The 25,382-nt window shown below is 29.9% G+C and overlaps 1 protein-coding gene across 1 annotated transcript in view; it reads right to left on the bottom strand.

The window, feature by feature from the left end:
• S6k (Ribosomal protein S6 kinase) overlaps window positions 1-25,382 on the bottom strand; it is a 96,570-nt gene that overhangs the window by 31,090 nt on the left and 40,098 nt on the right. The window contains exons 4-6 of the mRNA XM_075364589.1: window positions 19,498-19,631; window positions 6,949-7,011; window positions 2,195-2,323 (exon numbers count right to left, since the gene is read on the bottom strand). Coding sequence (XP_075220704.1) covers window positions 2,195-2,323; window positions 6,949-7,011; window positions 19,498-19,631 — 326 coding nt within the window. The remainder of the gene's footprint in view (window positions 1-2,194; window positions 2,324-6,948; window positions 7,012-19,497; window positions 19,632-25,382) is intronic.

The following is a 25,382-nucleotide window of genomic DNA, read 5'->3' as shown; positions in this document are numbered from 1 at the left end:
TTAAAACACTTAAAAAGTCACATGTACGTTATGCTTAAAAATCTAGTGAGCCAATAATCCTGCAACACGATACCGCTCAGTATGCAAATTATACCATTACAGTCAAGGTTCTTGTGAAGTTTACCCATTCCACACCCTCCATACCAATGGTTTTGACAAATCCACTGAATATAGATAATCTAATAATGGATAATTTTCACTTTTGGAAATTAAAGAGAGGCCTTTACGGGATTCATTTCACCATGGATAAAGTGAAGGATCAATGAGAGATCATGGATCAAGGAAAGACTGCCAAAGTTCTTCATTAACAAGATCAAGAAAATTGGTTCACTTAGGGAGAAATGTATAATTGTAAAATATATATATAATTACTGTAGTATAATGTAAAATAAATATTTATTCAAATGTTAATGTTATGTTCAAGTAATGTTACTTTAAAAAATGTGAAAATAATAAAAATATTTGACAAATGTCATGTAAATAGGATTTGAATATAGTAATTATGCAAAAAATATTAAACTTTTATAAAAGACTGGCAGGGTGGATTGAAGATAAAATTTTTAATATAATTATCATTAATCCATGTAAAAGTATTCATTTTTATCAGAATTAAAGTTTTTTTTCATTCTAGATAATTAGTAAAGTAGCTTTTTAGAGATTTTAACCTAAAAAAAATTTAGTACAGCAAATAAATTATTGGATAAATTTATTATTGAATAAATTAATGGGTTCAGAAAAATACATCCTAGTGAACATGAGCGATTGAGTATTTTATTTGTTAATTAACAACTTAAGGAAAATTATTAGTTTTTCACCAATAGTGGCTTCGTTTTTAATCGGTTGTAAAAATAAAAAGCACCAATAGATAGATGAGGAAATTTCACATAAAAAACCTCGCAGGTACTTTTTTCTATAAGCAAAACTAAGGGCGCTAGCAAATTTTACAATAAGCACCAAAATTGCACAGAATTACAAAATAAAAAATATAAAAATCAGAATCAGAATAACAAAAAACGATTCTTCCGAAAGAATATTTTTTTGTTATTCTTGAGAATTTCAATTAATTTGATGAAAATCTGCAAGAATGCTAGGAAATTATTCATCTTATAATTTCAGCACACTTTTTACATGTGTTTTGGAAGGGTGCAATTACTACAAAGTAATTTTGTTAAAATTGTTTCAGTATGTTTAATGAATTTCATATGTTGTTTGGTATTTTTTTTAATATTAATTTCAAAACCTGAAATAAAAAAAAAGCTATAAAATGGTTTTTCTTGAAAAGATAGGGAATTTTTGTTGTTGAATTAAACAATGTTTTAACAACACTATTACAACATACACATAATTTCAACAAACTACAGGTGGAAATGAATTGTAAAAGAAAATTTCTGTTGACATAAAAGTTGACTACACAGCTTTTTCTGTAGCAGTACAAACTCACTACTCTTCACTAACAAAATTGAAATGAAAAATCTTAAAAGGAAATGAATGCTGTTAATTTATTTAGATAATGAAGTACCATAATAGTAGTTATAATACACAGTTCAGAATAAAGTAATACTACCTTTAGTGAAAGCTAAAATAACAATTTTAAAAATAAATAGTTATTACTTGACCACAAAAAAGAATTTCAAAAAAATACTTGAACAACAGAAAAACTGTTCTGAAATATAATTTAGCAATATTTTTTTTGTTGTATAATCTATTAACAAAGTAATGAAATTTTATTAAAACTGCTACAAAAATAGGCAAAAAGGGTGGGGTGCTCGTTATGCATAAATTACTGTAATTCTTACAATTTGCTTAAAAGATATTTTAACTCTAAAATTACAGTAGAAAAGAACCCAATTTTTTCTATTAAGTATTTTCTAACTCTTTACAGGTAAGTGTTTTCTTTTTTGATCCATAACATATCAAGCATACAACAAAAGCTCAGAAAGAATTTAAGAATCATTTAAAGTATTTGTACAGCCCACAATGAAATATGAACAAATGAACAGCCAAAAACAGAATAATAGAGACTTTTAAAATGATGAAGAATGTTTGTACTACCTCCATCTATTTTAATTATATTAATATTTATTTTAATATCTGTCATATAAACTATTTTAAGATAACTAAATTTATTGAATGATTTCATCACACACACACACACACGCATGCACAATTTAAATTAAAATAGATTATATCTTACATATATTCAATAGTGCCACAAAACGTGTGAGTAACAATGCCTTCCTGAATATGTTCCTTGCATAAACCAAAATCAGTTAATTTAACATGGCCTTGAGCATCTAAAAGAATATTTTCTGGTTTTAAATCTCTGAAAAATCAACAACAGATAACATTTACAAAAAGAAAAGAAAAAGAAAACACAATTAACACTTCAGATGTATGCACGGCTGATATAACCCAAAAACTTATTTTATATTTGGAATCACATACATCTACATATTTAAAATACAGTATCAATAAAATAATTATAATGTTTTTCATGAAAATTAAGAAAAATAAGCATTACTAGCATAATTGTGAAAAATAATCAGGCATTTCTCGACTACAATAACAACAGAATTTAATATTCTATATGACAGAATATAAATTTTTCCAAATTGCTTGCATTTGGGCCATATTATTCTATTAAATAGTTTTATCATGCGACTTTTTTTAACTAATCAATTACAAATAATTTAATTATTTACAATATTTTTATTTTTATGCATGATTTTAATCGTGCAATATTATTAAATTAATTGTTCCACAGTTAGAGAAAATATTTTATCAATGAACCTTTCTTACTGTTAAGAAAATTAAGTTAATTTTCTTACATTTCATAGAAATCAAAACTGTTAAGCTATTAAGGTTAGCTATTTTATGTGAGGTATGAGCTGCCTGGGTGTCTTCAGTTATAATGATATGACTAATTAAACAATTCATGAATTGCTTTTACTAGAAGATATAAATTTTGTGTAAGAGTAAAGAGTGATGAATTAATTTTAGAAGTTTAACCAAACAAATAATACCTATAAAAAAAAGATGTTCATTTGCTAGAAAATGTTGCCTGCAATGTTTAATTATATTAGCAGTGCCTCATCTAGTACTTTTTAATTTATTTAAATGAAGGACCTAAATTAAGAAAATAACTCATAACTGTCTTTTCTTAACTCTTCGGTTAATGATATTTTTATTTTTTATTTTCCAGAAATAGGGAGCCTATAAAAAACAATGATGGAAAAATTCATAGTAATCAAAATGAGTTTAATTTAGCACTTCATTTCATAAAAAAAGCAAAATTAAAAAAAAAAATTAATTATAAAATTATTGTAATTCAAATTGTTGCTGTTAAAAGGAAAAAAGGGTAAAACTGAAATATATCAGAAAGGATTATAAAAAATCTAAAAATCTGATTAAAGAAAATGATTACAAGTATATTAACATGAATCCAAGTATACCAATTATGTGAACACAGGTTAAAATCCACAAAGAGAATTTACCGATAAAACCTATAATTAATTACATGAATGCACCAGCATATAAATTAGCAAGATATTTACCAAATATATTAAAAGACATGGGAATATTATAAAACCAATGTACAGTAAAAAAATTCAACTGAGTAGCAGAAAAATTAAAAAAAATATATTAAAAAACAGAATAAGACTGCAGAATGGTATCATTTGACAAAAAATTTATATCAATCTATACCATTAAAAAAAACTAAAAGATTTTAGAAAAGAAACTAAATGAGGAAAAGATAACTATAACTTTAAAATAGAAATTATTAAAAGTGTAGAAAAAATTCTTCAACAAAACCAATTTAAATTTAATAATAAAATATATAAAATGAAGGATGGATGAGGCATGAGTAACCTTCTATCAGCAACACTAAGCAACATATTCCTTCAGACTATGGAAAAAGAGAATATATCACATATCATGAAAAAATACAGTTTCTTAGAACATATTAGGTATGTGGATGACAATATATTAGTAATTAAAAAAGAAACAAATAATAATGAAGATAAAATTCTGGAAGAAATGAACAAATTCCATATTAACATTAAATGAAATTAAAACAACAAACAATAAAGAAACCTTTAAATGGAGTATATTAACATTTACTGGGAAAGAAATTTACCTAATTAAACAATTCCTTAGTAAATAAATATAAAAATGGTTAGAAATACAAATAATACACTTTTTACACAAAATTTAAGAGTACTAGTACAATAAGTTTTGACAATAGAGTGGTTCTGAAATGCATCAACATATGATGAAAGAATGAAGCTAAGACAGGTAAACAGTACTCAACGTAGAAACTAGTGTAATTCAATTTGTTTTGAAACTGACATGATATAGTGACAGTGGTTTTCTCTAGTTAATGTTGTTTATGAAGTGTGGATGGAATGAAAACAAGTACAGTACCAATAAAAATCACCTACTCAAATAAACCTTACCTTCTATTTTGTGCACTTCAGTGAAGTAAACACAAGTGTATAATATGTTTTCCCTACTTTAGAATTTTTAATTTATTTACTTATTCTCAATATGAATAAAACTGATTATAGAAAATTTACTAATGAAGTTGACAAAAAGATGAAAAAATACAGACAGTTGCTGGAAATTGAACTACACAAGTACGAGTTAGATCATCAATATGGGGATCTTAAAATGAATTGGCTGGTAGTTTGGTAAAAAAGTTCTCTTTTAACACATTTAGTTTTTAGAAGAAAACAAATTCACATATAAAGATGGGCAAAAGAAATGAGAAATTTTATAGCAATCTAAAAATTGGTCTGTGTAAGTGTGCCTGTACATGTACCACTCCAAAGCTGTATAATTGCTATTAGTTGACATGGTGATGTACAAGTTTGCCATAAAATCATATTACAAAAATAGTGGCTGCATCCAAGTTTGTAGAGAATATTTCACAACTAAATCTTTGTTGCCATGATCCTGCACTATCTGCTACTGCAATAGGTACCCAGGTTAGGAATTTTGAAGAAACACTGTTAGCACAAAAAACCTATCGGTAAAACAAAAAACAGTTCAAATATCTGCAAATGTTGAAGCCATTATAGTTAGTGTTTTTCTGAATCAAATGCAATTGGTCTGAAGTTATTTTAAAATATTATGTACAAGTATATTATGTACAAGTTTATGAAGAATACCGTCAATAAATCTGAATTTTCAACAATAAAAATTGCAGTTTATACAAGAATTAAAGCTTCAGGAAATGAGAAATTGTGAAAATATTCGTGATTTAATTTAAATAAGATTGAAATTACCATAATTAGTTTCCATTTTGTAGATGTCAGATGAAGCAAATTTTTACTTAAATGGTTTTGTAAATAAAAAAATATATCTGACACTGGGTATTAGAAAATACAAAACAGCTTCATGAGCAACCCCTACGCACAGTGGTTTGGTGTGCAGTCTCATTCTTCATTGAAAACAATAAAGGTCATGAGAATGTAACAGCAGTTCAATGCACCACTAATTAACTAATCAAATTAGTTAAGACAATCTGGTGGATCAGCTTAGTTTCAACAAGTCAGTGCAACAGCATAAGTGTAGCATCTCTATTGCTGCAGTATAAATTTATTTGGGAATCAAGTGACTTTGAGAGAGATATTCCAATGTCAGTACAATCTTTGGATTAAAATGCATGTGAGTACTCTTTGTGGAATTTTTTTCGAAAAGCAGGGTCTACAACATTAAATCTTGAAGTTTTGATGAACTTGTTCATTAGTGAAGAGATCACAAATATTACAATTGAAATGTAACAGAAAGTTGTGAGAAACTTCAGCAAGACCTCAAGAATATACACTTACAAGAGGCAGACAATTGAAGGATGTGATTTTTTTAAGGTGTAATAGTTGGTGATAGTCTCTAAATGGCTTATTTTATTCTAAAATTTGATGTAAATAAAATTAATTAAACAAAGTTTCTACATTTTCATTTTCCTCTTTAAATTTTCCCATTTCTTTCACTCACCTTTTGCATATATAATCATATACACAAAAATTGATAACTGGAATGAAGATCAAGAGATATTTTACAGTTGCCAATCATAAAACCATCACTCAAAGGTATCAAAACAAAAAACATTTGCATGATAAAAATTAATTGGGGAAGAACAAATAAGATGAAAAATTTTCTGTAGCACATATCCTACATTCAATTCCTACTACTATTCATCTTCTTTTTTCTTTACATTTGTTATCTAATGATTGAATGATCGCACCTATCTGGAAAATTACAACTTTGTTTACTGTTAAATAAGGTGAAGAGTTAGTTGATTTGGTAAACCACAGCAATTCTTCAACCATGAGATTTTCCTTCCAACTGGATCTCAGTTACACACGAGTTTCCTTTCATGTATGTTACATGGAAGCTGATACTTCTCTGAATGTCTTACCACCACAAGTGTAAATGTTTTTCTGATTTTTCCTCTTAATAATCTTACTACTTCTGTAATAGTATCAACAGCCTTCTGGATATGACCTCACTTCAAATCTTCTATCTCCAATGAATCTTAAGCAACTGTCCATACACCAACATCTCAAAGACTTCTGAAATACTAATGCATTTGTGAACCTTAAATTGCTAATTTGATAACAGGTGCAATTACTGATAAATGGTTTTCAGAGCTGTTTTTTTTAATCAAATTTTGCAAGAAAATGAAATAAATTACATTACTGTCATGCTGCTTGAAAAACTAGAGTTGGATTTGGATAGCTACCAGAAATTTCAAACCTAATTTAAATTTATAGAGTTTAATCAGTTTTATTTATTTATTTCCAACATATTTATTGTTTAAATAAATAAATAAATATATATAGGCAGAAGATTAAATACATTAAAATAATTTTTTGCTTGATAATTAAAGTTAAAAACTGTTTTACTAAGAACAACAATTAATGAAAAACAAATAATAATACATACCTATAAATGATACCTTGATTATGTAAGTGTTCTAAAGCCAAGATAATTTCTGCGAGATAAAAGCTTAAACAAAAAAAAAATATGCAAGGTAAACAAATTAATAATAATATCTGAAAATAACTAAATAAATGATTATTAGATATTACGTATAATTAATTATATGAATATTATAATTATGAATTTTAACAATTTATACCAAATATTTTATACTCAACTGTAACTTGAGTAAACTAATTTTTTTTTATCTAATTTTTTTTTGTGGGCAAAACACAGCATGGCGTTATCATCGCCCGGATGTAAAATTTTATTGAGAAAAAAAAAATTGCTAAAAAACTACAACACTGAAACTAAAAAATTAAAACAAAAACTTACAACTAATACCTGCAGCTAAACTTTCTTTTTTAAAAGACTTAAAACTAGTATCACACTTAAAACGTAAAAAAGCGTAAAATTAAAAACATAAAATAAAACTTAAACTAAAAAGAATTTAACAAAGTCCAAGAGGGGTGATAAGGCCCGAACTTGGATAACGGGAAAACTAAAAAATAAAAAAAACTAAACCAAGTTTACAAACATAAAACTAATATCACAAAAATAAACATAACTACTATCACAGATAAAAAATTAAAAATAAATAAAAAAATAACACCATTATTAAAATGTATGTAAAATATTAATACATCCAAGATATAAAAAGACCTGGTCCAAAACTTCCTTATTATTGCTCAGGATTTGACGAATGCTCCTGGGCAATTTAAATTTACGATGCAATGCCGCATAACAAATGCAATCCACAAGAATATGGCACACAGTCAAGTGGCAGTTGCATTGTACGCATGTTGGTGCATTTACTTTTGACATTAGACATTCATGCGTGACTCTAGTATGGCTTAACTGCAATCGACAAAGGACTACTTGCTCTCTACAGAGTTTTCCGAAAGACGTGTCATATAGCAATACAGTGTTTTTAATGTATCGGAGTTTATTATCCACTGTTGCAGTCCAGTCACCTTGTCACTTAGTTCGAAGAGCGTGTTTTACACAATTGCTAAAATCATATGTAGTAACACGATTAGTGACAGAAGGTTAACTACATGCGTCCCCAGCAGCAGAATCTGTGCGTTCATTGCCAACAATTCCTACATGGCTAGGGTTTCCAGCAGAAACTCACATGTGTGTTCCGATGGTTCAATTCGGTGACTGGGTTATAGAATTCGATGACCAACAGATGTCTAGAGTAAAAATCTTCCAAAGCTTGGAGTGCACTAAACAAGTCACTACAAATAAGGATATGATGGTATATTGGGTTAACAATATTTAAAGCTTTATTGATGGCGTACAGTTCTGCAGTAAGTATACTTGTAACATTAGGTAGATCAAACATATAGATTCTGCTATTAAGAATAAATACGCATCCAATGGTATCATTCTGTTTTGATCCATCTGTGCATACTACTGCGTCTGTGTTAATTCTGGAAAGAATATGGTGAAAATTTTGCTGAAAGAAGATAGGTGGTGTTGATTGTTTCTTATATATTGTGAGATCAAAAATAAAATTTATAAGGCTGATTCTCCATGGCAGATACAAACAGGGATACGTTGGAAAAATAGCACGTACGTCTATGTTTAAAAGTTGTAGTAACCGCCGGATACGTACACCCATAGGTGCAGTAGATCATGAATGGTCTTCATATCTTTATAAATTAGGATTCGCAAGAACCAAGGTAAAAGTCGGGTGATTTGATTGCCCTTTAAGACGGCCAAAGTAAGATGCTGAAAGTTGGTCACATCTATCTCAAAGTGATGGTTCCCCACAGTCCACAAGTATGCTAGTGACAGGGCTTGATCTAAAAGCACCTGTAGCAAGACGTAGAAAGGCATGATGTAACATTTTCAGTGCAGTATTACGCGCTGAAGAGTAGGTGATACAACCTTAATCTAAACGGGAATGAACTAACGAATAATAAAATCACAACATACATGACCTATCGGCTCCCCAGTTAGTGTTGTTAAGAACTCGTAGCATATCTAGCAGTTTAGAACATTTTATTTTTAGTTTTTTTATGTGTTTGACCCATGGAAGACTGTTATCAAAAATCAAACCTAAAAACTTGTTATCAGAAGTGATAGCAATTTTCTCTCTGTTGAGAAAAAATTCTGGAGTAGATGGGTCCCGCAAGCGAGAAAAGTATATACATTTTGTTTTCTCAGGTGAAAATATGAAGCCAGTTACCTTCAGAAACCAAGCTTCAAGGAGAGATATTGTGTTCTGTAGTAGTCTCTCTGCTGTGGCTGTTGAACAGAACATAATATATACAGCAAAATTATCAGCAAATAATGAACATGAAACAGGTGGGTGCGCACAATCAGTAATACTGTTGGTGGCTATAACAAACAAGGTGCACTTAATATATTTCCTTGAGGGACTCCATTCTCCAAAGTGATGCTACCCGATAGAGAATCTCCAACACGAACACGGAAAGTTCGGTAATTTAAGAAACCTCTGATAAAAGCCAGTGTGTGGCCCTTTACGCCCCATTCTTTGAAGATATTTAGGATTCCACATCGCCAGACCATGTCAAACGCCCTTGAGATATAAAAAAAGATAGCGACGAGGCGCTGGCATAGCAGGAAAGCATTCTGAATAGCTGTTTCTAATGACACTAAATGGTCAATAGATGATCGTCCTTGTCGGAAACCACACTGTTCTGAAGACAAAAGGCCATTTCTCTCTAAGTACCATGTGAGCTTGCAGTTCACCATTTTCTCTCTTACTTCGCATAAGTCACTTGTCAAAGAGATGGGAAGGTAGCTTGAGGGGCTTTTTTTGACTTTACCAGGCTTAAGCACTGGTATGACAATGGCTTCTGATCAGACCGAAGGAAAATTTTGTGAGGAGAATAAACCATTATAAATACACAATAGGTGTTGTAGCGCTGAATTTGGAAGGTGTGAGATCACACTGAGACAAATGTTGTCAGGTCCAGGGGAGGTGTCACGTGAATTTTTAAGTACGTGTGACAACTTGTTGAATGAAAATGGAGCATCTAATTCACCAACTGAATCATTAATGTTGAACGGTAGTACTTCCGTCTGTATTTTGTACCTTTGAAATAAATTACTGTATGATGAGGTGAGAGACACCGAACGAAAAGAATCTGCCAAGTTACTTACCACTGCAGAAGTTGATGTAAGGAGTTCTCCTTCATGAATAAGTCCAAGAATGGATTGTTTTGGTGATCCACAAATTGTACGGATCTTCTTCCACACAGCAGACGTGGGAGTAGTGCGTGAGATGGTGTCCACGTATTTCCTCCATGACTTTCTCCTAGCGTCCAAGAGTACTTGACAACATGCTGCTCTAGCCTTACGGTATAAATCTAAGCGTTCATTTGTAGGCCTGCAGTTAAATTTGCGCAGTTCTGTCGTCTACTGCTAATAGCATTCCGGCAATCATCATTCCACCAAGGAACAGAAAGACACTTTGGGTTTCCCGATGTTTGTGGGATATATCTATTAGCAGTGTCAAGTATCAGAGACGTAAAAGATGTAAGTTCATCAAGGGTGTCTGCACCATCGTCACACTGTGATGGGAAGGCTTTATGCAACCATTCCAATCTGTCTTTTCCACAATCCATCGCTGTAGCCTTTTTATTCGTCTTGCGTTTGACACCAGTGGTTATAATAATTGGCCTGTGGTCACTGCTATGAAGGTCGTCACAAGCAGACCAATTAAGACAAGGGAGTAAATTCTGTGAACATAAGGAGAGGTAGATGTTTGACAGTGTACCTGAAGATGAAGACATAAATGTGTATGACCCATCATTCAGAAGACAGTCTTCCAAGTCTTGTCTGATTATGTTTATAATATTTCCTCGAGTGGAGCAGAAAGATGAGCCCCAGGAAATAAGGTGGGCACTGAAGTTTCCTACTATTAATGACAGCAATGGAATTTGCGAGAGGAGATTTGCTATTTCTAGAGCATTGAACTGAGAGTTCGGGAAGAGATAAAAATTGCAGATATGGAATTTAAAGAGAATTGAGATTTTTACAGCAACAGCAGGAATGAGGGTAGCTAATGGTAGCCTTGTAGCCGACACCTCATTCTGCATGAAAATAACAGTACCACCACTCTCTCTATTATCTACAAGACAATCATATCTCTCACATGTACAGCCTCTGAGTGTTACCACATCTTGCTGTAATAGATGCGTTTCTTGAAAGCACATTATTAATGGTTCATGTGTGCGCATCAACACTAACACCTTCAATGCAGGAGCAAAGACCTCTAACGTTCCACTGAATAATACTCATAAAAATAGTAAAGATAATACGAAATACAGATAAATATATATGAAAAATTTAGTTACAAGTGATTCGGTTTTTCTTTTTCAAATTTTTTGGTTTAAAAAAACTCCGATGCCCTGGGGTCGGGCAGTTCCTCTACTATATCCTCCAGTAGACATGGTGTTGGAGGGAGAGATTTAGAAAAATTGGATGTTGCAGACATCCCAGAGGAGGTGATTGTGTGGACTCCCTTAAGAGGGAGCTTATTGGGTGGCTTACCACCAGCTGTATTTACTTCTGTCTGAAAAGGTAGAACTTTAGGGACAGGAACTTTCTAGGGGATCCCACTAGTGTTAGCTTCACTAGCTGCTACTACTGACTTCTTATTCATCTTCATTAACTCAGAGATAGTTGCAGTAAGTGAAGTAACCTGATCAGATAACACCTGAACAAGCTTTTTCAGTTCACTGCAGGATCCGCACTGTTGGCTGCCTGCATTTATAGGAGTTATAATTGATGTTGCAGTAGCAAAGGAGACATCCGATTTAATGAGGTTTCGAGAGTCTTTTTATATTATCTTCGAGCTGTTGGGAAAGAAAGCTTTTGCTTGGTACAAAGTTTTAGGATTGCCTTCTTTTCAATAAAAGTTGGGCAATCTTGAGATTGGGCTGAATTTGTTCCACCACAGTTAGCACATTTTTCTTCTTCCTGCCAGTTGGTGTTGTTGTGACCTTTCGCACATCGAGTGCAAATTACAAATTTTCAACAAGAAGTTGTGGCATGGCCATACCCTTGGCATTGAAAGCATTGTTGTGGGTTGGGAATGAAAGGTTGCAGCCGACTGACAGGTAACCCACCTTAATCTTCTCTGGTGGTACTGGAAGATTAAAAGTTAATATAAGGGAAGGTGTAGCTTCTTCCACTCTGTTCTGCCGTTTCTTTATTCTTTTCACTTCCACAACTTCCTGGTTACGAAGTTCATCAGCAATTTTGTTTATATCCATTTCCGGAAGATTGCAGCAAAAAATTACTCCCCAGCTGGTATTTAGGTTCTTGTGGCATGTCGCACTAATGTTTATACTTCCCATATTGCTGAGACATAACAGGGAGTGACTCTGCTCATCATTAAATGTTTCTATCAGAATTGTTCCATCTCGTAGTTTTCTGATGTTCTTTAGAGAACTAATAGAACTGATGACACATTTGTTAATCAGGAAAGGTGAGACCTTTTGAAGGCAGCTACTCTCCTGATTATTCTGAAGAACAACCAAATGAACATTCTTATATTTTACATTAGAATTTATTATATTCTCTTCTGCAGTAACATTATCCTCGTCAGACAAAGCTGACCAAGGCCTTTTCACTAGACTAAAATTGGTGGTTTTATTGGATGGACCACCAACCATCATAGAATTTATTGTTGGAACTGAAATTTTGGTCCCATGAGTACCGGCGATAGGGCACTCCAGCAGAGCGCACACGTACTGGTGCTACAGCAGAATACAACTGGGTTCACCCCGGTTCCCAGAGGACATTGTTTGAGACTCACTACGCAGAGCCATTCACCTGTCAGCATGATAATTTCCACCTTGGGTTATGGATGCGCTTCATAAGGTGTTGCAACATCACCAAGTGTATGTGTAAGAACAAATAGTGTAGAATGTTGTAATGTAAGGGTATATGTTATTAATTGTGTAGTGTTCTTGGTTTAGTGTATGTGTAAGTGTATAGTGAAAAGGTTTCTGCAGCTCAGTGTGTAGTGGGAAGAAAAGCTGCAGTAGCTAGGGCCGTGGGAATGCCAACCCCCAAAGTCTTAAAGAAGAAGACTCCTTGTCAGGGAATTTTTTTTTGTGGAATTGGTAATCAAGTGTGGCTTGTATATTACCAACTTAATTTACCTCATGAATTTATATAAAAAATATGTTGTTGATAAACTGCAGTAATGAACATATTTAGAAAAATAAGTAGAAATATAATGAAGTTGCACCAAGAAGCTGGGTAGATTATATATATTTCACTGAGAGTTATATCTATGAGAGGTTATCTCATAAAGACGGTATAATTATTAAAAAAAAAAAAAATATTCTGAAAACTTTATATTTTTCTTAAACTACATACCTTATACTACTTCTCTATATAATCGCCACATAAATTAAAACAATTATCATAGCAATACACCATCTTCAATATACCCTCGTTGTATTCTTCTGCCGCCAGTCCATTTAGCCACTATTAACAGCATTTTTAAGTTCATAGTCACCTGCAAATTGCTTACTGCTCAAAAGTTCTTTCAATTTCCCAAACAAATGTTCTCAGTAAATGTATTGGACCAGATTTTGAATGGTGCACTGTAACTTATGTAGAGTTTTGCAGTAGGCTTCTGCATTTATAGTTGTTCCACATGGTATGAAATCAGTCAGCAGTATGCCAAACTGATCCCAAAAGTCTGTGGCCATCAGTTTGCGTTCAAATGGCTGTGGCTTGACCTTTGTTGGTCTGGTTGGTGATTGAGGATGACACCATTCACCTGAGTGTCGTTTTCTCTCTGGTGTGTAATACGAAACCCATGTTTCATTGCCAGTAATAACGGAATTACAAAATTCATCACCTCTTTCTGTGTAGCGCATCAAAAATTCCAAAGCAGATCCCATTTTTTTGTAACGTTCCGTTACGATGTGTGGCACTGAAACCTTTCAGATGCGTGCACAAACCTTTCTGAAGCCTAAACAGTCACAAACAATGTGACCAATACCAGCTCTTGAAACATCAGGAAAAAGAAGGGCCAGGTCGGAAATCGTTTAGTGATGACCTTTTCTGATTTCATCATGGACGTGTTTCAACAACTCCTTGGTGATTAACGAGGGCCCCCCAGAATGTTCTTCATGATGCACATTAATTCTGTTATTTCTAAACCTTTTTGAACGTTTTTTCATTCATTACATCATCACCATACACAGCAACCATCTACCTATGAATTTCAGCCAGCTTAATATTCTGATGGTTTAAAAAAGGAAGATTCCATGCATTTCACAGACATCGGCAACATCAATTTTCCTATTCATTTTATAATGTAACAATTCAAATGTAATCAAAGATATTACAATGCAAAAACTTACAGACAACAATGCAGTATGCTTATTAGTAGCACGGCCATGAACGACACAGGTTCGCCAATATTAAGGAGAGAAATTTTCAAGTGGTCTTTACTTTAAAAACAAGTAACATAAGGGAGAGGTGAATATTTTTTTATGAAAAATTATTTAAATATAATCTCAATATCAACTACAGTTCACTACAATAATATAATCTCAGTAAACTACTGAGTGTACTAAACTACAGTAGTAAACAAAGGAAACAAGGAAACCTTAGTCAATAGACAAGCAAAAGAAAAAAATCACCCATTCAAAAAGTAATTGGTGTAGTTTTAAATGTTGGGATTTTGATTGAAATTAATAATTACTTATCTTCAAGAAAACAGTATTTTTAATAATTAATTCATATGAAATATCAGTAAAATAATATTTTTTAATTACTACTAGAAGCCTACCTATTTTGAGCTACAATCTAAAAACTGGCAGGTTTTGTAGCAATTAAAAAATTAGTAAATTAAATATTGTTTTTTTTTTTTAGGGATATTAACGCTGCATACTCATCTGGAAAAACGTTACACAGCTTTAATCCTAGACGTAGCAATACTAAAGTTCTGTAATTAGAGTCCCCATTTCTTAAATTCTGTGGTATTTTCTAATTTTTAAACAAACTTTGGTTATTTTGGATATCAACAAATGTTAGAAGCATTATAGTTATTTTAAAGTTAATTTCTTCATTATTTATTAAAACAATGTAAATGTAAAATATCAAATATCTTAGAATTTGAGGAAGTTAAAATATAAAAATATACATAGAACAAAAATCTGTTTTTAGAATCAAACTGAAGATTTATAACATGGAGATATTCAAAAGTGAGACATACTTTTCATGTCTGGTGACGTTTTTGGTCTGTTTTGGTGGTTACATGCCTAAAATTCCAAAATATTTATTTGAAAAAATTAAATTACAATACATATTTGTAGGACCAACACTTCTGCACTAAAATCTAATTCCATTTTATTTTCTAATGGGATTACCTTATACCAAGCATAAGTTTTATTTTCCTGGCTATAGTAATATATATGGCAATAGCTTTAATGGGAAAATATATAGATCAGTAAAAAAAAATTTAACTAAAAAAAAAGATTTAAATAGATCATTTAATAATCTGCACGTCCAAAAATTAGTTTGACAAATAGGTATAAGCTTTTGAAGTTTGATGTCACTCTGATATATCAAAACTGCTAGATTATTCTTGAAATGTTTTTAGAATTTTCCCTATAACACTAAAATTAATAAAGTGCTTTAAAACATGTCTGGAATGTTCCAAGAATGCTTTAGAAATAACAAAACAACCTATTCAATCAATAAGCCAATCAATTAATTAAGTAGTTTCCCCCCACCACTTAGATGCTATCATAATACTTTAACAATTGCTAATGTTCTGAAAATCACAAATGATTAAGAATAAAAGAATAAAAACAACAGAAAATGCAATTAAAGATTTGAAAATCAAAATGATTTAGGCTGTACATCATTATGCTACAAAAATCTAATAGTAATAAAAAAATTATGAAAAAAGTTAGTACAGGACCACTGAAGAGAACTTCTTCAATGTAAAAGAAGAATCATTGAAATTGCTTAATTTGGTTAAGAGTAAAACAAGAATATTAATTTTAACAAAATATTTAATTATATAAAATAATTTAAAAAATAAATACCAACTTCAAAAAATAATAGTACTAAAAAGTTACAGATAATTATATTTAAATTTATTAACTAAAGTAAAAGTATTTAAAATTATTTTTGAAGTCAGTGCCTGCCAACATAAGTTAAACATATGAAAAGTTAGTACTTCAACCAACTGCTAAGTGTCTAAATGGGATTCCCACATTTAAAATGGGATCTCAAGAGCATGTAAGACAGAGCGTCTCACTATCATACCTCATGTTGAGTTCACTAAGGTATTTATAATTGGTGTTAATAATGTAAGCATCTATAATGTATTCTTATATCATAGTTTTGTATGTTGCATTTTACTGTTATATTATATTTTTGTAGATCTCAATTTACTTTAGTAAAATTTCTACTACCAATTTTGCATTTTTTGAAGTAGGATTTGTATTATATAGATCATAGGTTTTTTTTGGTGGTGTTGGCTCGCACAGACTTGAAAAACAGTTATTTGTTGTAAATACTTTCACTTCAGTTAATAAATAAAAATATAATTATTTTTAACGTTTAAGTATATATATATATACTACTAACATATATATATTATATTTAATATATTTTAACTATAATATATTATAATGTAATTAAAATATGGGTAGGCCTACTAAACACAATGCTCAAATGAGACAGCAATGTTTAAAGGAAAATTGCTGAGAAAGGAATTATCATTTAAAGAAATATATAGAAAGAAATGCCATGAATATTTTTGCAGAGACTTTTCAACAATGAGAATGTGTAACAGTCAAATCTTACAAAATGAAAGTTTAGAGAGTCAAGCTCATCATATCAGTTTAATACACAACGTTTGTCAAACGAAATGCAAGAGCAATGTTCTTACCACCTTGGTTTGACATACAAAGGAGATTTACTGGCAGCTGTACTAATAAAATTTGATGACAAGACTATTGGTCTTAGAATGAAAGATGTTGATGACTGCGTAACCATTTCATCAGTTTGAACAACATTCAAAGCGATACGTAGATGTCAAGTGCAGAATATTTCCATGGAGACTAAACAACAATAGTACAGACTGTCATTAATATCCTAGTCATACAGGGAACAATGAGCAACATTATACTGATGTGAATGATCATAAGCTAAGGGTGTCGAGCCCATCGGATTTTTTTTGTATTTTTCCTAAGATTATAGTTAAAGTTTATATGGGAGAACTGCAAAAGTATACTCTTAATTAAAAATAAAAAAAATTATCAAAATCAGTTTACTAACATTGGAGATATTGCACAACATACATTAAAAAATAAAAATACAGTTGAATTGATAACCTCCTTCTTTTTTGAAGTCAGTTATAAGGTACATGTATTTATGGGTTGAATTAAAACCATCATCCCATCCTTTTTTGATGTTAATCAAAAAACACTAAAATAAAATTTCATGTGTTTTTAGTTATTACACTATCATCATGTAGCATAAATGTAAAAAATATATTTACATTTCAATGTTAAATGTTTTAGTTCATATTTATGGTGAATTAATTTTTTATATAAACAAATTATAAATATACTTTTAATTTAATATCTTCAGAATAAAATGTAACAACCAAAAGTGCTTGAGATAATTTAATATTTTATTGATACAGGAACAAGATTAATTTTTTTATAGTTCATATTTTTATGTTACTTCTGTCGGCCAACTGTAACTTTATTTGATAAAATATAATGCTGTTATAAGGTAATTTCATACAGACAAATACATTATAATAAACTGCAAGTAAATTGTTAGACAACAATAATCTACAATTAAAAGTAATCACCTAATGATTTTCAAAACAAATAAAAATAATTAGATTTTGACATCAATGAAATAAAAATAACAAAACTGAAATAATATCCACTACTTCTATGCCAAGGTCATATACGATAAAATACATGTACTAATTAAAAAATTAACTACATAGAAATTATTAATTATATATTAAACAGATGAGTCAAGGTTACTTTTATCACTCGTTATGCAATTCTAATAATAATAATTATTAATATTAAAACGAATATGAAAAAAAAAAAAATCATTTTTCTACTTTATATATTAATGTGATTTCTTCCATTTATCAATAAAACCAAAATTAAACGAAACAGATTTTAAAAAAGTAAATTTGAATTTAAAATGCTGTATGGTATGATGGTATTAATGTTATTTGTGTACAGTAATAATTTCAAATCTAAAATAGAGAAAATCTGTTACTAAATCAGGCAGCACTGCCAAACTAACACATACATGAATATTCTATATATAAGCATTATAGCTTGTTACTGATCTGGCAATATGAACATAGAAAGTACAATCACCAAGAATACAGTATACCAACACAATAATAAATAAGCAATGAATTAAAACAACAGTCTTAAAAGTAAAGACCAGCAAGCTATTGGTAAATAAGTACAAAAAAAAATTAAGCTAATAATATTTAGAAGGCATAATTCAACAGTCAAATTAATCTGTTAAAGAATCTTAAAAATTAAACTAACAGTTATCATAATATGAGGGTCAGTAAAACATAAACTGGACTTCTATCCTTTTGTCTTCATGGTTCATATACAAACATGGCTGGGCTGGGACGGAGGGATATCAACAGTAGAGATGTGAGGAGCAAATGGATTGTCCAGCTGAGTGCAATTTATCTCTCTGAATGGTAGTGTCATGTCAAAACAAGAGATTCTATCATAAATTGTCTAATGTACTATTGTGAAGTTTCAAAATTCTGGCCATTTCATTTCATACCTATAAGAAAAGGAATTGCAAATGTTGCAAAATATATTGCAGCAGATCAACTCAAAACTGTAATTAGTAATATCTTGAGTTCCACCAATCCAGAGTAAGATACCCTGATTTTCTAATAAGGAACAGTGGAACTGAACTCACGTGTACTTGTAAGCCATGTTAGTAAACTGCTACAACTACAAGCTAAGTAAAAAAAAAAAAATATATATATATATATATATATATATATATATATATAAGTACGACCAAGATAAGGATGCTAAGCTAGTACATAAAGTTTGGTGGTCTCTTATGGGAGGATAATTCTTTCTCATCATCTGCCCTCTTCCTTTTGATCCCTTCTCTTTCTCACATCTTCTGTAGTTCTGGTTAGACACTCACTGGATCATAGTAAGAATGAATTATTGGGTTGTATAGAAACAGTGACCCTTTAACTTTGCAATTCGGTTGGAATGGCTCTGCCTATGGACCTACCCAACTCGATTATATGCCAATTAAGAGCAACTAACGGTTCTAAATTCTTTCTTGGCAGTTCTATTAAAATTGCAGTCTTTTTGTTAAGTCTTTCTACTTTTTAGGAAATGAATAAAAAAAGAATTAAAATAATTTTACAATTATAATACTAAAGATTCCAATTTTATACTAATACACAATAAACTTATATGCATGCATATAAATTATAATTTCGTTAAAACTCACCATGCTGTATCTTCAAGAAAAATTCCTTCACGTTCTAAATGCATAAATAATTCCCCACCACTTAAGTATTCCAAAATTAAATATAGTTTACCGCCAGTTTGAAAAGCATACATTAAATCAACAATGAATGGATGCTGTAACACAAAGCAATTAATGAAATTATTTGTATTCGTTCTGGGACTTAAAAAAAAATTGGCTCTACAATATTAAAAACAGTAATATCTCTAGCTAATATTACTTTTATAATATTTTTCAAAATTTTACAAATAAAATATAAAAACTTAAAAAATGGCACCAAAAATACTTTCCCAATTCTTTTTTTTATTTAAAATCAGTTTAAAAATAATTATCAGTAGCTTACTGACTCTCAATTTGGTGCTAACTTCAAATGTTCAACATTTAAAGAGGTATCAAAAAATTATAACTTTTTACTTTCTGATGCTTGTTCTTGTTAAGTCTGTTCAATCTTATGGTTATTTGAATTTTTTGGTTTTATTTTTATTTAAAACATTAAAACAAACAATGCCCATATGAGAAAAATTTGTTCAGAAATAAAAAAATAGAGAGAAACAATATAAAAGTATTTTGTATATACAAATTTTACATTCTGCATATACAAATTTCTATATATATACATTTTACACTTACCAGCTCAAAAATATAGCGCAAAACAAACTGATTTTCCTCCACATACTAAAAGGCTGATGAAGAAATAAATCAGGTTAATTTAACCCAAGATTCATAAGCATTCGCCTCTCAGATGACATGAGTTTCCAGGAATTTGTTTTTTGTTATGAATTACCCCACTGGACTACCCCTTCTTCTCCACTAATCCTCTATTCAATCGTCCCTTCAGTACTTCGGAGGAGTTTGGTTGAGCATTGCATATGGTATCAGACTTTAACCACTTTTTGTTAGTTCCACTGCCTGTGAGACGAAAGCTTATAAATAGTAGTGCTAGTGTCTAATTATATTGCATCATCTACCAGACAAAAAAGTTTATGAACAATGGTAGTGTCTGATTATATTGCATTGTATCAGACGAAAGCTTATGAATTGTTTTTTTGCTAAACTTTTTTTTATTATAATTGATAAACGTAATCATACACTAATTTAAAAAAAATAACATTTTTATTTTACAATATAAATATTTTTACTGTTAAAACATATTTTATTTTCATCAATATGGCAGATTTGCACAAAAATAATGATGAAATTGCTCAAGTTCTTAGTAAGTTAAACAAAATAGGTTCTGAAGCTAACACTAGCTATATTGATCCTGAAACTGTAGACAGTGATGTAAGAGATCGAAGAAAACGTGGAAGTGGAATCTTATTATGGGAACTGATGACACTGCCGATGAGACAAATTCAGATCCTGACTGCTACTCTTCGGACTACGAATTTGATCAAGCAGGAGTTGAAAAAGATATTGAAACTGATTCTGGTATTTCCAGTACATCTTAACGAGTCTACTTCTAGCAAAATTAGAGATGATGTGTCTTTACCTTCTAACAGTCAAGAGAACTTTAATAGCAGGCCTATAATAATAACAACTGAAATTGTAAATTCCAGTCAGGAGGATTATAGTTTTCAATCACAAGTCAATGAAAGTAATCTTCAATTAGAAACAATTATGACAGTTTATATAAATGATAGTTGTAGTGATGAGGATTATATTCCTTCAGATAGAAAATTCAACTTCATCTAACAGAAATTCCAAAATGGAAGTTGAGCCTGATGAAATAAAAGGCTTAACTAGATTTTCAGCAAATACCATATGTAATACTAGAGATGCAATTACTGTGAACTTTTCTTCTTTGGCATGCCATATAAATATTGTACTTCCTAAACGAATAACTTTGAGAGGTAAAAATGGTCTTCAAGTCCAAAAACACAATTTTCTAGAGTAAGCAGGCAGAATATTAATCATTAGACAAATGCTTAACAATAATGCCAAGAATGCTGAACTCCCTTAGAAGCGTTTGGCTTAACCATTAAATCCTCAATAGCAAACCAATTTATAACTCAAATATAAGAACAAATATAGAACATTGTGATGTTCTATAAATCAACCAAAGGCGCAGTTGATGTGTTTGATGAAATGATCAGTAACATGAGCTGCAATAGAAAAGCAAAAAGATGAATGTTTGCTTCCCCCCCCCTCCTTTGCTTCAGCCCCTTTGCTTCTTTTATGGTATGATCAACAGCACTCATGTGAACTCATGTTAATTATGTACATAAAGTGATGGAACAGAAAAGGAAACCAGTTTCATGACAAGTTCACAAAAATAATATGCGAAGGACTTATATTTCCATGGTTACAAGAAAGATGTCAACTCCCAACTTTACAGAGACATCTGAAGATAAAAATAAAAGACATCATTGGTGAAAAATTTCCATCTGTTGAAGAACGTCAAGAAGCACAACAGAGGAAATTATGTGCGTATTGCTCCTCAAAGAAGTGGAGAATGACACCATATAAATGCTTCAAGTGTCAACGATACATGTTCTTGAGCACCACAGGACAGTTTGTGTGAACTGAAATTAAAGTGTCTTGTTCAAGAAAAAGCACATCTGTTCACTTATTATTTTATAGCTTTTATATCTTTATTAAAGTAAGTGTTCCTTTTTAATTTTTCCACAAGGAGTAGTCTGAGAGACAAATGCTTATGAATAGTGTGTGTAAATAATAGGCTTATGAATAATTTAGGTTAAAGAAAACTGTCATACATTTACAGAACCGAATGACATGTAGAATTATCCAACAGATAAATCTAGTTTATTATTTAGTTAAGCAGTCAATTAGCATTATGAATAGTAAAATAGTTCAATTTACAGAATGAAGAGGTAATATTTATGTTTCAAATAATTAAATTTCTGTGAAGAACAGTATTTTACATGAGATCTGATTTTTACATTATCAATTAAAAAAAGGAACCATTTTACTGCAATATTCTTCTATAATGATAAAAGAAATCAAACTGATTTAGAGCTATTTTATTTTCATACACTGATGTAGTCATAGATCATAATCTAATTAAGTTATGTTACGTTGAAAAAAAAAAAAAGCTGAATTCTGAACATAAATATGAGAATGCAATTCTCATAAGGTGGTGTACATTTATAAGGTGGTGTACTGTTCTTTACATTTCTAGTAATCCTATATCATTAAATATAACATCATAATTAATTATACTAAAATTACTCTTTTATATAAAATGAAACTTTTATAATCTATATTTTTGAGGTTAAAGCTATTATGGTAACATTTGCTTCTTAATAACAGTAAAAAATCAAGAATATTTTATTTTTAATTAGTTTTTTCACCAATTCAATTTCACTTCACTCCTGGAATTTCCATTTAAAAAAATTAAAGAAAAACAAATTTAATAAAAATATTATTGTGTGCGACATGTTGTACAAGACAAAATATATATTTACATAGTTGTATTAATTCTTTTTCATTATCACTGGTCAAACTAAACTGGTAAATCTTTAATAACATGATGATAACACCATGTAATCATGATCATTTAACTGTTGTACATTAAAAAAATAATACAAGTTTTCAAAAATGTAACAAAAATGAGTAAAATTCATAACTGTTTAAAACAGTATTAGTATTCTCATGTGTTCAGAATACTAATTTAATTTCAAAGTTAGCAAGTAACAAATATTAATACATATATAGTAAAACAAAGATTAATTTTCTTCTATTGCTTTTTTCTCATCTTTATTGGTAACTGAATTTCGCGGATGAATATTATTTTTTCTGTAACAGTTCATCTTACTATATTTTACTACAGAAAAACTGCTGTTGTAGAAAAAAAAGTTGAGGTGAAACAGCTTTAAGGTCAGGTCCAGGTAGCTACAAAATAAACAGTTTATATTTTACTACAGAAAAACTGCTGTTGTAAAAAAAAAAAGTTGAGGTGAAAGAGCTTTAAGGTCAGGTCCAGGTAGTTACAAAATAAACTACAGTTTATTTTAATAAAAATTTTAAAATTGTATAATGCAATTTTTACCTTTATGTTTATTTAATTTTTGTAATTCTAAAGTTAGCTAACTGATAAATTGTATAATCAGTAAGGTATACATACATTTTTATGTATATTATCCTGTTGTCATTATATAACTGAAGTTTCTATTTATATCGAAAAGATTTAATAATCTTGCTCTACTATATGTAAGCACTTTATTTAAAATTATATATACATTGTAAAATTACTCTCTCATTTGTTAGCTAAGTTACCATGTTCTTTTATTTATATAATTATTTTATCAATTATGTAACATAGTTCAATGTTTGTTATTAACTACAACTGTTATAAAATGTTTTTCTCACACAAAGAGTGGACACATTTTTTAATCCCAATTCAGATGTTAATGTAAATTAAAAACTCTTACATGAACACATTCATATTATACCATCAACTACAAAACTGGAAAAACCTGACTGTAGTATACCCATTATAGTTCATCTAATTTGTAAAAAAATTTACATACTATGTGGAAGAAACAAAAAGAAAAAAGTTCATATAAAGTAAAAGTTTCAGTATTCACTTAAAACAGCATGTGCTCATGCATATTAAAGGTTTCAACTGGATTACAATCACAGTACACATTTGTCTATGTTTCTCAGAAACTGTAATCGAAATAACCCACCAAAATCTCTAAGATATGTTTCTCTGTGAATACAACAAAAATATTGGTTTTCCTACCTGTTATAATCAAAATATAAAAGCTACATATCTTTTATTTTCTAGCTGCAATAGCAAAAACTATAATAAAAAAAAATTCTACTGTCTTCATTTTCTATAGCATCAGAAAAAAAAATTTTCCTACTTTAGAATCTGTTATCTTCAAATTGTGTTTTTTATTTCTTAGTTTTGTGTTACTAGATATGCACGGACCATTAACTCTTATGTTTACATCATATTATTTTTTGTACCAAAGACCCCAAATTCTATGTAGCAAAATGGTAACAAACTAATCGGAATAAAACCACTTACATTAAAGAATTAAAATTTTAAAGAATAAAAACATAGATAAATCAGACTACGGCTTTGAGATCAACAGTAAATTATGCGCAAAAGCAAAAACCCAAGGGAATAGAATTATACCTTGGAACTCTTAAGAACAGATATGAGATGTGATCTAAGTAGGACATATAGAAGTCCAGATCACCACCAATTTAAAAACCATTCAGTTTATCAGAAACTTTGAATTATTAAAGTTATGATTTCTGACGACTAATTATTTTTATATATAAGTTAAAAATAAAATTTTTATGCTTCTACTGCATGAAACAAATTATGAAAAAAAATTTAAATAAAATAATTAATAATTTCATTTGAGTCATGTATTTATTTGTGATTTTCACAAACAAAAGATAAATTAACGTACATTCAGACCTTGTATTACATATGGGAAAAATTAAACTGAATCAATTAGCCCTAACAATGATGAATTGTTTCTATTTTTTAATTCATGTAAACATTTCTAACTCGATAGAAAATAGTTTTGTGTGAAAATGTTTGGTTCTAGCTTTATGTTTATGTATTTTTTCATAATCGTATAATCACTTTCATTTATTTTCTATTGTTCTAATCTACCTCAGAATATTTTCTATTGTATGTCATTATGGCATCTTTTGTTTATCTCTGAATTGTAAACTTATAAATAAATAAAAGTTAGTTTGGAGAACTATTGATAAGTAAATATTTTAATTCAATACACTATTTACTTTTTTTATATAAGAAAATAACATTACTTCAAAATGTTATTAAAAAAAGTAACTAGAAATATTATTATAAAATTTATATCCATACATTAAAAAAAGAAAGTAATGAAAACTTAAAAATGCGAGAAGATTTGCACTTT

The sequence above is a fragment of the Lycorma delicatula genome, chromosome 4 (genome assembly GCF_047948215.1).
Source record: "Lycorma delicatula isolate Av1 chromosome 4, ASM4794821v1, whole genome shotgun sequence".
Classification (NCBI taxonomy): domain Eukaryota; kingdom Metazoa; phylum Arthropoda; class Insecta; order Hemiptera; family Fulgoridae; genus Lycorma; species Lycorma delicatula.
Note: the sequence above shows the minus strand (reverse complement) of the source record. Positions and strands in the feature narration are given on the sequence as shown.